The sequence below is a fragment of the Symphodus melops genome (assembly GCF_947650265.1).
Source record: "Symphodus melops genome assembly, chromosome: 2".
NCBI lineage: Eukaryota > Metazoa > Chordata > Actinopteri > Labriformes > Labridae > Symphodus > Symphodus melops.
The window spans coordinates 18566910-18583021 of NC_136692.1; the positions used below are offsets into that span (position 1 = coordinate 18566910).

The 16112-nt window shown below is 39.2% G+C and overlaps 1 protein-coding gene across 3 annotated transcripts; it reads left to right on the top strand.

The window, feature by feature from the left end:
* The first annotated feature begins 3149 nt into the window (after positions 1-3149).
* Positions 3150-14525, top strand: LOC306817014 (ribosomal protein S6 kinase beta-2-like). Of its 3 annotated transcripts, none has more exons than XM_079333553.1 (17): positions 3150-3363; positions 3921-3982; positions 5201-5255; positions 5434-5471; positions 5551-5665; positions 5921-5989; positions 6633-6780; positions 7165-7222; positions 7855-7955; positions 8296-8386; positions 10305-10395; positions 11206-11313; positions 12245-12307; positions 12798-12875; positions 13221-13328; positions 13691-13803; positions 14157-14525. In XM_079333553.1, exons 2-17 carry the CDS (start codon positions 3945-3947, stop codon positions 14332-14334), a joined length of 1452 nt encoding a protein of 483 aa, XP_079189679.1. In that variant the 5' UTR covers positions 3150-3363; positions 3921-3944; the 3' UTR covers positions 14335-14525. The 3 variants fall into 3 exon arrangements, with proteins under 3 accessions (XP_079189679.1, XP_079189680.1, XP_079189681.1); XM_079333554.1 differs by having other exon boundaries at positions 3151-3363; positions 3921-3942; XM_079333555.1 differs by lacking the exon at positions 3921-3982 and having other exon boundaries at positions 3151-3363.
* Positions 14526-16112: the final 1587 nt, after the last annotated feature.

A 16112-nucleotide genomic window follows, 5' to 3' on the forward strand; every position in this document is an offset into this window, starting at 1 on the left:
TTCATACTGATTCTGATGATCTTTTCTGTCCCACAAGAGCAGCAGGAGCCAAAGAACAGCAATGTAACAGCAACAGTTAAATCAAATAGGAGGGTAAAAACCTTGAGCGTACCACAATGAACATTTGTTGTATTTCAGTCTGAGGGGTAAGACTGTGGAACAGTATGAGTGTGCAGGAGTTGAGGCAATGTACAAGCCTGATTCGTACTTTGGAATAAGAAATGTGATTCATTTAATTTTAGTAGCCTATGATGCAAACTGTAAATGAGTCCCACCTTCTGTTAACTAGGGTCACTCTTTTTTTTTTTTTTGACCCATACTCTTGTTGTTGTTGTTGTTGTTGTTTGTTTGTTTTTAGCTGTGTGCACTGAAGCATATTTCTATTTGTATAATGACAATAAAGGCATTCTATTCTATTCTAAAATAGATATAAAGAAGGATTTACATAAAGTAGAGAGTAAGAAGAAAGCCCACAATCACAGATTATAAAGATGTATTATGAAAAAAAAGACTTTATATTATGAAATAGATTTAAAAATGGAAGTTAATATGTGATAAAGATTGAGTATGGTGTAGTATTAAATGTGTTTATTATTCTTACTACTCCTTTTCGGACATCTTGAATTGTTTAAGTATATTGTCAGTTTATTGTGTTATTTTGTTATTGGCAAAAAAAAGTTATTCTTGTTTTGTTTTTCTTCTTATTTTTTTTTCTTTTCTTTTCATTATTTCTTTTTTTGGTTGTTATTCCTTTACGTTTGAAAACAAAAAAACACGAAAGCAAATGTTCAATAAAAACAAAAGCAGAACGAAACATTACATTCTATTTTTTTTGTTTTTTAAAAAGTTAAATGTAGATTAAATTAAACTTTATTTAGGCTAAACAAACTGAGACGTCGTGGGGGAAGGGAGGAAGTGTGCAGAGAGGAAAACCTTTTAAAAGCTGCGGCATACTGCCACCTGCTGGATAAATCGGAAATAGCTCATTTTAAGGGACGTTGAAGCAGACTTTCGACTTCTCAACATCATCCGGTTGTGTTTGTCTATGTTTACCATACCACTCCGTACGTAGGCTATATACACTACAGTGTGTATGACTTGTTTTTATAGCGGGTTTATCGTGTTATTTATTTACGTGAGGCTAATCTTGTACGTGGTAATGTCGTTTCATTAGGGATAGCAGAGCATGTCCTAGCATTCACAGCGGAATAATCGGTGACATACTCTGATGTATGAATCCATTTCTTAGATACATTCTGGCGTTGTATTTATTATATTATGAAATTCTAGATTGCTTGCGCTGGTTTGTCATTGGTTGACCTGTTTATCTGCTGAATTGTTGTTAGTGACATGCGAATGTAACTGAATGCTGCTGTGATGTGTTTGTGACCTTTATGTTGTCTTTGCTTCTTTTAATGGCTCGGTAGACTGTCAAACGGAATTGCTCATCTGGGATTAAAAAAAACCAACCCTATATATAATACTTTGACGACTTTTAAGTAAACAGGACAAGCACTTCGGAAGTTCCATTTTTTTTAGAACTGTGACGTCACTTTGTGCATCCAAGGCTCCATAGCTCAGGGGTTAGAGCACTGGTCTTGTAAACCAGGGGTCGCGAGTTCAAATCTCGCTGGGGCCTAATCAGTATTTTTCATTTCGCCAAGGGTTTTCTGAAATAAGTTGCGTGTCTGAGTGGGGACCATTGCACAAAACGTAATTATAATTATACTCTCGGTAAGTCATCGTAATTGTTTGAACTACTTTTTTTTTTTTTTTTTGCTTTAGGTAATAACTTCTCTCATTTTAGGAAAGGGCTTACTCATTGTTAAGTTACCATATTAAATAAAACTGTTCTGTTGATTTTTGGGTCATAAACGCAGAACTGGCAGCGAGTATGACTGATCGAGTCCCGTTTGAGACGAGCAGTCATCTGTCAGTCATGTTATGCTAGCCCTATTTAAAGTGAATAGTGGCGTGCTTTAAAAAAAAACAAAAAACAAAAAACAGTTCAATAAACAATAATGCATTTCCTTTACGTCTGTTTTAATCGTACATAACCCATATGTGCCTACACCTGGAGCCCTGGCAGTATAGGCACGTTGAATCCATAATGCGAAATCTCTTTGCTGTGTGTTTAGGGCCCGGATAGCTCAGTCGGTAGAGCATCAGACTTTTAATCTGAGGGTCCAGGGTTCAAGTCCCTGTTCGGGCGTCTCTGTTTTGCTCGTCTCCTTATACCTCCGTTCTGTATCAGACTTTGTAGGTCTTTGGATAAGTGTTTACTATACGCGAAAATACGCACAGGACACCCTTGTTCATTGTTCATCAAAGCGAAATAATTCACCACTCAAACTACCCACTCAACTATTAGCCTAAAACATCGTTTGGTTGTGTAGCTGAGCGAAAGTTTGTGAAGACCATAATGGTGTACTTCTACACTGCCATCATCGAGTCCATCCTCTCCTCTTCCATCAGTCTGGAACTCTAAAGCCACAGCAAAAGACAAAGGCAGAGAAGGTGATCAGCTGCAATCTATCATCTCTCCAGGACCTGTACGCATCAGGGACTCTGAGGCGTGCGGGTAGGATCGTGGCCAACCTTTCTCACCCTGCACATGGACTGTTTGAGACTCTTCTCTCTTGCAAGAGGCTGCGGTCTATAAGGACCAAAACCTCTCGCCAAAAGAAAAGTTTCTTCCCCTCTTCTTGTAGTACACGTAGTGTTAGTTGTATGCATTGTAGATTTATGTGAATATGAAAAAAGAAGGGCGTTATAGGGAGATGGTTACCATGTCAGATCATAGACTAAATATTACAGACCGAATATCTCCAGGAAACTTAATTTGTCTTATAAAAAGTGTTATTTCTTCAATCAAGCTGAATAAAGATTGTTCACAAAAATATATGGAAAGTTAACTAATAGACGAATCGATATTGTTGTCTCGAGACAACACATGTTATGAATTGACATAAATATAAATAAAGATTGATTGATTGATTTATATTAGAAATAACCACACATGCTAAATATATTTACATTATATTCGGGAATGGGGATAAAGTAAAGTATGGAGGCTAAATTAATATGGACACGATGATATCCACATATAGTAGAACATCTTCTTATTATTATTATTATTATTGTTCAGGCGACGTAAGCTTTTTCTCAGGACCCCTGATGACGTAGGAGGTTAAAGGTCCACCCCGCGTCAACAACATCACGCAGCGTTCATGCTGTTAAAAGCAGCATGAAGGGGAACTAAACAGCTCTCGGTGTTGAAGCTGGTTGATTTAAGAAGAGCAACTACTGTTTGATTGTGAGCTGAGATAAAAGAGGTGCCAACGGATGAGGCATCGTTCAAAGGTAAATACGCTACCTAGCATTAGCATGCTAGCTACCTGTCAAACCAGCTGTTAAAGTGAAAGCGCACATCTGCTGTAGTCAGCGAGTTTAAACCAACCCTTGAGTTCATGTACCAAATAGTCATCCTGACAAACGTACTGTTTAAATGTGTAGTCATGTTAAAGCAGCCTAGTGAATGAATCACATTAGTTTTCCGGTTTTAGTAATGTGCATGCTAACATGAAAAGTGAACCCAGCTTTATTTAATCATTTTAAACCGTGATATCTGTGAGAGTAAAACGACAGAGTATACATGTTTCTCTGAGTACTGTAGTCCACGTCACTACATCAAGTGATGTCAAACTTTAAATATAAATCCCATTTACAAACAACAAACCGCTGAACAAGCAAAAATAGAGCAGAAAAACAACCACATAGAAAAACACACACACACACACACACACACACTGCCGAACGCTGTGGCAGTATGTTGTAATTATGTACATTTTCTGAATCTGAATCTGAAAAAGCATAATGTTGAGATAGTACCAACTCACTGAAATATCTGTTTTTCACAGAACTGATATCTGACAAATCGAGGTATGTACCACCTGCAGTTCCTATTTTTTAACTTTTGCTTGTGAGTAGGACTGTGTTGATACCGTCAATATTTGACAGCACATCCTGATCAAAATAATTGGAAACTTGTTTAATTTGTTTCAAATGTATCCTGAATCTGTTTCTTTGAGTAGCCAGATCTAGAATAACACATATTTTAATTAACCAACAACTATAGAATTAGAGTAGTGTTACAAATAGGCACAGAGAGTGAAAGGCTTGTTCGGGTTGTTTCCATGCAGCATGTATTTTGTGGTGTTTCCATAGGCTAAAGCTGGGAAAGATCCCCAAGTTATTGACCTGTACCGTCCTACTTTTTGGTACCCTTATGTTGGGGTGCCAAGTATATCGATCAGACCCTAAAAGGTGGAGCTAAACACTGTAGTCTGTTGGTCCCATACGACAGTGACACTAAAAGACAAACACAACCACACTGTTTAAATTCTGAAACCAAGCTTGATTGGTTTTGTATTATAGAGCCACATGCTAATGCACAGTTTCTCACTTGGAGGTGTGTTCATCCTGATATCATGCGTCTGTAGCACAAAATACTATGAAGTTATTTCTCCTCTCCTTTCGTTTCTCCGTTCCTTTCTCTTAAATATGTCAGCAGCGGCGGATTTTAGCCCTCAGTGTAAATAATGTTAGTTTCTAAAGAGATAAGCTGGAGCTCTGTCCTCCCTTTTCCTCTTCTCCCTCTCCTTTCACTTACTTACCTTTCCCCTCTCATGAAAAAAAAAATCATATAGGGGAAACGCTGCAATGACAAAGTAGATGAATTGCTGGATGTTGGTCTTTGTTTAGTGTGTCGCATTTTCCTTCTTTGTTGAATTTATTAGCGGGGCACACTGTGTCATGCTGCCTACCAAATAGGGCACGGTTGGCTGTGGAAACTCAAACAGCATCAGACTGTACCAAACTAAACTGTACCAAACTGTACCGCTGTGTGGAAACGAGGCGGATGCTACTTTCAAAATCATGCTAGTTTTCGAAAATGACCTACCCTGACATTAACATGAAATTATTCAGAAATCAAAGGTGTCACGTGAACTGCTCTGTCACTTTAAGGGTGCTGGTGTTGTTATTGTTTCAGTATTACCTTTTTTCAAACCAGAGCCCCCCCCCCCCCCCCTCCCGTTTGCTTGACAGCTGTGCAGTAAACTCCTATTTGGGGTGAATGTGTCAATGAACATCTGGTTTAATGGCAATCTCCTGACAGACTGTAAAATCTCCTTTTCAGCATGGCAGGAGTGTTTGACATTGACCTGGAGACTGAAGACATCAGTGATACAGAGGTCTGTATTCCCCAGTCATTAATAAGACCACAGACCAATTACTGTGTATGTTAATAAGATTTATTAGAGTCAATGTTCTGGTGTAGTCACTTAGTAAAATGTGATTTAATTTGAGATTGTGTCTTTACATTCTACATGTGTCTAATAACGCTGTCACCTCTGTGTTACCCCTCTGTAGGACGATGTCTGTGACTTCACAGTGACAGAACCAGAGAAGTATGTTGACTTTAACATTCGATCTCAAAACATCAAAGTGAGATTGTACACGCATGAATCTCTGTGTGGTTCCTTACAGTGTTCAGACAGAGGAGGTGGAGTTGACCAGCGAAAGTGTCAACAGAGACAGTGAGAGAGTGGGACCTGACTGCTTTGAGCTTCTCACTGTACTGGGAAAAGGGGCCTATGGCAAGGTGAGTTTGTGTGTTGTGTGTGACATATTACATCTTTTTAAGATAATGACATTCCTCCGATTGTTTACACCTCTCTTGCTTTCGAGTGAACAACCGTTTGGATTGATATTTGCTTTGAATGATGAATCAGTGTTGTTAATTCTATACCTCGTATTGGGCATCATCTATTACTATTGGATGATTCATAGATAATGACTGTTTGCTAGATCTTGTCTGATGTATTAAAAAAAACTAAATTATAATACACCTTTGCAGGTTTTCCAAGTGAGGAAAGTTCAAGGTGCTCAGACAGGGAAGATATTTGCCATGAAGGTCCTGAGAAAGGTATTTTTTTTCTCCTTTTTAAGTTATGGTGAACTAGCAGAAAGTAATCCATTATCCTGGACTGATTTCAGCCAACATGTCTTCAAATTGGGCACGGGTCAACCAAATGTGACTTAAGGCATCAGAACAGTTCATCTAGACACAACCAAGCTGTGTGAATCAGTGAATTATGTTATGATATGTGCTTATCTGGATTGGTAAATATTTCCAAGCTGAGTTTAATCAAGCACAGCGTCAGTCCCTTTTGGTCCCATTAGCGCTCAGTGTTTCCCACAGAATGACAAGATAGCGTTTTGAAAAGTTCCACTCGATATCTGTTATTTATACTGTAGGAGTTCAACTCAAGCATCAGCAGCACGAGGCTGTACATTATCATTATTGAAATGAAGCTCTCTCTTGCACACGCAGCGAATTTACGAATAAATGAAACATTTAATAAAATCAGGTTGGAAATGTACTCGGGCTGCCCCCCAGTTATTGTCTTGGGGAAAAACTGGCTAAGGACACAAATTGTAAGGTCATACTAAGTCTTTCTTAATATTAAATTTTTTGTAATCCTGTTTTTTAGTCATTTACTCTTTCTTTCTTTCTTTGTTTCTTTCTTTCTTTCTTTCTTTCGTTTGTTTTTTTTGTTCATCTTCAGGCTAAGATAGTGTGCAATGCTAAAGACACAGCACATACTCGAGCAGAACGGGAGATCCTGGAGACGGTGAGACACCCTTTCATTGTGGATCTGCTCTACGCCTTCCAGACTGGAGGAAAACTTTACCTCATACTGGAGTGTCTGATCGGTAAGACATTCAGGGATGATGCTGAGCTGATGAATGAGGAGGATAAAAAAAAACACAAGTGTTGTACATGCCCTGTTGTTGTAGTATTTATTGCCTAAATGTTGTTAATGTTGGAGCAATTAAGCAATATAAAAACAGTTGAATTAAGAAATGAAACTCTTTACTCTTGTCATAGCCGAGTGGTTGTGTGTTATGTTCCTCGTACAGGGACTCTAGCCCCCGATGTGGGCAGCCTCAGTTTGATTTTGAACCTCTGCACTTTACTTCATATCATCCTTGTCTCTTACTCGATCCTCTGTCCTCATCTACGATGAAGGCCACAAAAGCATACAAGTAGGTCAATACTACTATTACTTATCCATATGTGCTGTTGTCTGTAACTAGGAGGGGAACTGTTCATGCAGCTGGAGAAAGAAGGCATCTTCATGGAGGACACTGCAAGGTAATTTAAGCCCCGTTTCCACACAGCGGTCTTGTACGGATCAGTACAGTTTGGTTTCGGTAAAGCCTGATCCCGTTTGTGTTTCCACCACCACCCGTGCCCTAACAAATGCCGATAGCCGTGTCAGTTATGTAATAGCGTCACATTAGCAGCTAACCGCAATTAATAAATTCAACAAAGGAGAAAACGTGACGCAAACAAAACCAACGCCGGAAGACATCTACTCTGTCATTGTCATGTGGCTCTTGATTACAAAACCCAATCAAGCTTTATTTCAGTGAAGGTTGTGTGCCGCGAGGAGAAATAAACAGACGTAAACAATCGGCTGTGTATTTAAACACCGCGGGGTTGTGTTTACCGTTCTCAAATGGGAAGTGAAGATTCTTTTGACCAATCAACGGACTGCAGTGTTTAGCTCCACATTTTTGGGTCAGCTCGATATTCTTAACCCCCAACGGAAGGGTCCCAAAAAGTGGGACGGTACGGGTCGGATACTTGGGAATCTTTCCCGGGATTAGTCTATGGAAACGCCACAAAATGCGTGCTGTACCGAGATGAACTGAGCCGGACCGCTCGGTGGAAACGGGGCTTTTCATGTACCACAAACTTCACTGATTCATGTCTGTGTGCAGTTTCTATCTAGGAGAGATTACAATGGCCCTTGGTCACCTCCACTCAAACGGGATTATTTACAGAGACCTCAAACCTGAAAACATCATGCTTAATCACCAAGGTAACACACGCCCCATGCAAAGTAGTGTACAGAAAGTAAGTTAACATCCAAGACCAAATGTTGTTGAACACAAGATTTTTTAGCTGTTCCATTATTGTGGAAAAGTAGTTAATACATATGCATGGTTACTTTGAGCTGTTTTGAACAACTGAATTCCTGATTAGAAAATCATAGTTAGAAAATCATGGTGAAATTTATTTTGCAGAATACGTGACCTTTAATGTGTCATCGTCGGTCATGTGGTGAATTTTGTACTTTCGTCTTACATTGTCTTAATTTGTCATTTAGACCTTTACCTTGAATAGTAACTGGAACCTGTGTTTTCTTTTTTTTTTTCAAGGACACATCAAGCTAACAGATTTTGGTCTTTGTAAAGAATCCATTCATGATGGCTCTGTCACTCACACCTTTTGTGGCACCATAGAGTACATGTGAGTAACACTGAGCTCCTCCTAACTTAAACTGGTTTCTTTCAATCCTTATGACGGAATAGTGTGACTGGGATTAAACTGTTTTGTCCCCACCCCAACAATCATAAAAATTATAACACATTTTGTACTCTTAAAAAGGATTTACATAAAAAAAAAAAAAAAAAAAAAACATTTTGGAAAATAATTTGTAAAAACCTGATTGAACAGTGTTTCATTTCCCTCGTGTGTGTATATATATATATACACTCAACAAAAATATAAACGCAACACTTTTGTTTTTGCTCCCATTTGTCATGAGATGGACTCAAAGATCTAAAATTCATTCCAGATACACAATATTACCATTTCTCTCAAACATTGTTCATAAATCTGTCTAAATGTGTGATAGTGAGCACTTTTGCTTTGCTGAGACAATCCATCCCACCTCACAGGTGTGCCACATCAAGATGCTCATCAGACACCATGATTAGTGCACAGGTGTACCTTATACTGCCCACAATAAAAGGCCACTCTGAAATGTGCAGTTTTGTCTCACAGCAAAATGCCACAGATGGCGCAAGCATTGAGGGAGCGTGCAATTGGCATGCTGACAGCAGGAATGTCAACCAGATCTGTTGCTCGGGCATTGAATGTTCATTTCTCCACCATAAGCCGTCTCCAAAGGCGTTTCAGAGAATATGGCAGTACATCCAACCGGCCTCACAACCGCAGACCACGTGTAACCACACCAGCCCAGGACCTCCACATCCAGCAGGTTCACCTCCAAGATCGTCTGAGACCAGCTACTCAGACAGCTGCTGAAACAATTGGTTTGCATAACCAAAGAATTTCTGCACAAACTGTCAGAAACCGTCTCAGGGAAGCTCAACTGCATGCTCGTCGTCCTCATCGGGGTCTTAACCTGACTCCAGATCGTCGCCGTAACAGACTTGAGTGGGCAAATGCTCACATTCGATGGCGTCTGGCACGTTGGAGAGGTGTTCTCTTCACGGATGAATCTCGGTTTACATTGTTCAGGGCAGATGGCAGACAGCGTGTGTGGCGTCGTGTGGGTGAGCGCTTTGCTGATGTCAATGTTGTGGATCGAGTGGCCCATGGTGGTGGTGGGGTTATGGTATGGGCAGGCATCTGTTATGGACGAAGAACACAGGTGCATTTTATTGATGGCATTTTGAATGCACAGAGATACCGTGATGAGATCCTGAGGCCCATTGTTGTGCCATACATCCATGAACATCACCTCATGTTTCAGCAAGATAATGCACGGCCCCATGTTGCAAGGATCTGTACACAATTCTTGGAAGCTGAAAATGTCCCAGTTCTTGCATGGCCAGCATACTCACCGGACATGTCACCCATTGAGCATGTTTGGGATGTGCTTGACCGGCGTATACGACAGCGCGTACCAGTTCCCACTAATATCCAGCAACTTCGCACAGCCATTGAAGAGGAGTGGACCAACATTCCACAGGCCACAATTGACAATCTGATAAACTCTATGCGAAGAAGATGTGTTGCACTGCATGAGGCAAATGGTGGTCACACCAGATACTGACTGGTTCTGAGTCCCCAGACCCTCAATAAAGCAAAAACTGCACATTTCAGGGTGGCCTTTTATTGTGGACAGTCTAAGGTACACCTATGCACTAATCATGGTGTCTGATGAGCATCTTGATGTGGCACACCTGTGAGGTGGGATGGATTGTCTCAGCAAAGCAAAAGTGCTCACTATCACACATTTAGACAGATTTATGAACAATGTTTGAGAGAAATGGTAATATTGTGTATCTGGAATGAATTTTAGATCTTTGAGTCCATCTCATGACAAATGGGAGCAAAAACAAAAGTGTTGCGTTTATATTTTTGTTGAGTGTATATATATATATATTTTTTTTTTTTTTTTTTTTTTTTTCTTCAGGGCTCCAGAGATCCTGACCAGGATGGGACACAACAAAGCAGTGGACTGGTGGAGCCTTGGTGCCCTAATGTACGATATGATGACCGGATCAGTAAGTTAGAACTGTGTGATAGAATAGCTGTTAATTATGGGGAAAGCAGTCAAGTAACTACGATGGGACTTACCCTGAATCTCATTAATGCATATCCAAGTCTTAAACACATAGGAAAGAGAGGCAAGAGAGAGTCTGAAGCAGCTTGTATCAGTGATTCATTTTTTGGCTCTGAACCCAAAGCTTGTTATGACAGGTGAAGGTTTGAAATAAGGTACACTGTTGTCTTCAAAAAAAAAAAAAAATAATAATAATCAGTTTGTAGCTATAATCATATTGAATCTTAAAATGAAAACACAGATTATACTTTAAGTTTTTTAATTTCCTAAACATCCCTAGTAACTACACGAATAGCCGAGAGAAATGTTTTACGACATCACACACTCACTGACACATTCTTTTTTTATTATGATAATTTTATTAGCCTTATTAAGCGAGCAAGTGAAATGGTTCAGATATAACTGATTCTACCTGACCTATTAAGCCTCAGTACCACAATCAGAGTCAGCACCCTCCATTGTTTGGAGTTTGGACTGCAGTAGCAGTGTGAAACACATGCGTGTCAGAGTTACTAAGTGTTTTTGTAACAAAGGGGAAACTAGAAAAAAATAAACAAGTCATGGATTCAGATTAATATGCTGCTTTTACACTTGATTCAGCCCACGTCACTTATAAGGTAAATAATGCATCTAAGACACAACAGCACAGTAAGGAAGAGGACTTTGGTGCAGGAAGCCAATAATGCATCTACCTGTACAATTGTCAGTGTGTGTAACTAATCTGACTCCCTCTAATTGTTTTTTTCCTCAGCCCCCCTTCACAGCTGAAAACAGGAAGAAGACCATTGATAAGATTTTAAAGTGTAAACTGAATCTGCCACCATACCTGACCATTGATGCCCGGGACCTTATCAAGAAGGTACTAACACACACACAATTCTGCTTTCATCTGATTTGAGAATAGTCTTTTTTGTCACTGATTACCTAGAAGACATATTCAGAGGTAATATCAGTTTTTTTTTTTTTTACCGATGATATTAAAAGAAAAAAGGTCTTTTTTCCCTTCTTAGTTGATGCTTGGCTTCACACATTTTTCTGATTCACTCAGTTTTCTCAAAGCATGTCATTGATCTGCTTTTATGTATCATTTATCTTTATCTGAGTCTTCTTGCCCTATCTGCAGCCTTTCTGTTTGAACTGTCATGTCGTTTATCTCTTCTCTTTTACTGAACTCAAAATGGACTGCTTCTCATTGTTACCCTGATTTGATTTGACCACCAAACAATCCTCTTTTAAGGTGACTCTGGGTTTTTCTAATCCTCTGTCTTATAATGTTTTTTATTTTTTTAATTACTTACTGGCTATGTACAACTGATTCAGTTACATTTTGTGTGGTTTTGAGTCACTGGTGATTTAAAACCAATAACACAGAACAACTAATCCAATCAGCCATCGTTGAGTAATCCACTTCCTGTGTTCTGTAAGTGAAATGTTTTCATTATTGGAAGATAGCGACACATCTGCGGTTTCTAGTTTAAAATAAAAACATAAAAGGTCTCCCTCTGCAGGGATCCCTTCTGCAATGTCTTTTTTAAATTAGAAAATGCTGATACGTCAGTGATGACGACAACAACAACATAAAATCAGTCAAGGTTCTTTGATAATGAACATTTTCCCCCAAGGAAACATTACAACCACCAGTCACTACCCCTTTTTTAATTTGTTGCTCAATAGAAAACTTTTTCTGAAAGAGGATTTATTTTCCAAATTAAAACAAGTGGTGGATGATTTTTTTTATCATCATAAATTGTTATCATGATTTGTTCCACTCTTCAAATCTATCTTTCCAGCTGCTGAAGAAGAATCCATCTCAAAGACTTGGCTCCAGTAAAATGGACTGTGCTGATATCCAGGTACAATTTCTTCCACCTTTAGTTGTAGCAACCTCCAGTCACTGATGAGGCTTATAGCCTGCTGTGTTTACAACTGCTTCTCTTAAACCAGACAGGTGAAAATACATCAATGCTGAGCCTGAGACCATATTTACATCTTCATGTTTTAAAAAAAATGCTACTTTTCTATTTGAGACAAACTGATGATGTGATTGTTCAAATAAAGCCAAATTCAAAGTGTTGTGTAAGAACAAGTACCGGTACATACAAGTTATGGGCAGTAAAAACAAATCCCAAACCTCATAGGAGCTATACGAGGAAATGATACAAACAAGCAGGTCAGATGGGCAGAATCATGCTTTGTCTGTTTTCATATGAATTGTTGTGGAAGCTTTTTCATATTTACAATGTTTGAAATGCTTTCCTAATTTTTAACCACATTCTTTCCCTGATTATTATTAATGTTGAAGTTGAAATGCGATTTGTAAATGTTTATTTTTTTTCATTGCAGAAACATCCATTCTTCAAGCACATCAGCTGGGATGACCTGCTGAATAAAAGGATGGAGCCACCATACAAACCACAGCTGGTAAGTCATCAGCTGCCACATTTTGAGTGGATGTTTCTGTTACTCTGGCCTTATAGGTTTATTTGAGCACACTCTTCTCATTATTTCTGTTCACTTCATCTGCATCAGCCATCTCCCATTGTCTGTTGCGTAATCCAGCAGCCCAACAGAGACTTTGGTCCACTTCTCTCTGAAAATGTGGGACCAGTACCTGAGTGCGATTACGAATATAGCCTGTTTGTGTTCAGTGATCAAATGAAGCAGACTTTGTGGTCAATTGTACTCTTATTGAGTTCCTAGTCTAAAAACACCCTTACTCACTGCTTCTTTCTCTCCATATATGTTTTTTTTCTCGTCCCTCTGTAGCAGTCAGACGAGGATGTGAGCCAGTTTGATACCAGATTTACCCGACAGACACCAGTGGACAGTCCAGATGATACAACCCTCAGCCACAGTGCAGAGCTCGCCTTCGCTGTGAGATACTCTTCCATATCAGCTTTTTGTGGTTTATGTTTAGACTTAAAAAAAAACACAGACTACTTGAAACCAACCTCAGTTTTATCTCCAGTAAATAGTCAATGACTGAGCTGTTCTCCCTCTTAACAATTAACTAAAATAGACTTGACGGGTAATTCACTTTTTTCAACCCTATGAACTTTCATGCATGTGAAATGGGCTGCACAGTAACTCCTGTAGGCCAACGTGTTAGTTCTGGCTGCTGCTTCTCTTATTTTGAAATAGAACCCTAATTCAAAATTCTTTAACAAAGAAGCCCGTCCACTGTGAAGTCATCCATCCATGATGAAGTTTTGTGAGGGGGTGATCATTTCTTACAGGGTTTCACCTATGTGGCTCCGTCTGTCCTGGAGAGTCTAAAGGAAGGCTTCTCATTCGAACCCAGAACACGACCCGTACGCCGACACAACAGCAGTCCACGCACACCCATCAGGTAACGTAACACACAGGCAGAAAGAGAGAGATGAAGCATGAATTGGTTGAGCGACACATTTTAAGCCATTTGCATTTGGTTAAAAGAGGTTAGAGCAAATAGTTTATATTAAAAGATTTACAAGGAAACAGTTATTCAACAGCAAATAACACGATTCCAAAAGAGCTTAAAATCAATCTTATGAGCAACAAGAATCAATTCATATGTCTGTAATATCTGTGGCTTAGAACACGATCATGAGGAAACTATACTGAACTATACTGTAAGTACACATTTCTCTCAGCTATAGTTAATATCTTCCATTCTGTTAATCTTCCAACTTTTCTGTTTCCTTCCTCGTCTCTTTATGTCAGTCCTCTGAAATTTTCCCCAGCCGGACCTTTTAAGTCCAGCATGGACGGAGAGCCTGACGTTTTTTCCCCCACCTCCCCACCGGTAACTCCAATTCGTGGTGCTCTGGAAAACGGAGTAGCCAGTCAGCCGATCAGGACGCCTGCAAGGAACAAGAAGCAGAAGGCACTTCGGAGATGAGAATGAAGTTTAGGGAGAAAGCTTGGTCAGGTCAACCTTTTTTTTTTTTTTTATAGGACTCAGCGACTGTTGAGGTACAGTGCTAAAGGTTTTGGGGCTTGCAGGTATCATGCTTGTTTGAAGTGGTTTAATATGTAAAATTTTTCTGTTTGTCATCCTCAACACCTTTAAACCCCTTTTCACCCATTCAACCTTGAATTATGAAGCTTTTTTAACATTTTGAGGACAAAGTTTCATTGCTTGTCTCAGGTGATCATATCAAATCAGAAGGCTTTAACTTATACCTCCCATGTGCTGCAATTACAGTTGACTATGTTGTAAATATCTTAGAAAAAAGACCTATATAGTATTTTCTACATATGCCTCGAATGAGGGCAACTGATGCACAGATTTTTCTACTTCACTTACTGAATCAAGCCGTGGTCAATCAAGCTTTGACAATTACAGCAAAGGGAAAATAATCAAAAGGTTTTTTTTTTGTTAAATTAGTTCATTAGCTTTTAATTAGTTCATCAGAGTTTGTGAACGGAGGTCAACTCTTACAGTGTGACATTTTAATTAGAGAACTGATGAAGGATCACTTGATGGTGCCCCCCCCCCATAATAACAAAGAAGAATGTATCTCAGTGATCACAGGGCAACAATAAATGACGTCCTGCGGGGGTCTGCAGCTCCAAGGTCGTCCATGGGGCGGAGCTACATTAGGCACAAAAAAAGCGAAACCAGTCTTGATATGACTCTCTCGATATCCACGGGATATTTAAACATGAAGTGTTTTGTGTTTGTTTCTTTATTTCCGCTGTCACACAGGGAGTTAAATTATTTCGACCAATCAGGGGACTGCTGTTTGTTAAGCCCCGTCCTTTAGAGTCAGATTGGTACACTTTGCACCCCAGCAGAAGGGAAGAGCAAAAAAGTATGACAGTATTGATTGGTTATTTTGGTACCATTCCAAACTCAACAGTGGAAGCGGCAATAAATGTGCACCGTAACTAACTGAAAAGAACCGGACCGCTTGATGTAAACACTGATTAAAAATTTAATTTTTGTTTACCAGCAGGCTCAGATTGATATTCAAAGTGTCTGAGAACATAGTCAATCATCTCATCTCATTCTTGCATAGCATTGTCAGTGTGAACATGCTGACTGACTGCTTCATGAAACTCACTTTGTTTGCAGTAACAGTAGGGCAGGATAAGGCAGAAATATATTTATGTGACAAATAATGTGGGCTGAAAGTTGACTGTTAGCTGTTTATGATAACATAAATATAGTCTACATTAGACTACATTAGACATGTCATGGCAGGAGCAATTTCCTGGATCATATCCAAAACTCCTTTTTACTTTCTTAAGCCCCTTAAGAAATGTGACAATAAGGAACCAGGTTTAGAAAATATTGGCGTTAGCAGTAATATTTCTCCTATTATCTGGGGCGTAGAGGCTTTATCTGTCTATTGAATTGTTTGCTACATCGCACACTTGTGACTCACAACTCACTTTCATGAATGTTTGATTTTTCTCTTTCGTGATTCCTTCATTTGTTGCCATTCATCAGCGTTTCTTAGCTTTTTTCTTACGAAGAGTCTTCACATCTACTGCCAAAGCTTTAACACTCTTATCCTCATATTGTACACACAGACCAATAACAGTATGACAGAGGGCACTTAACACTGTGCTTACATGCATTTAGGAACATAAAGAATGACTTCATGGCAAACAAGACATCACCACGTGTTTACATAAACGCAAACATTCATATATAGTACATGTTACATT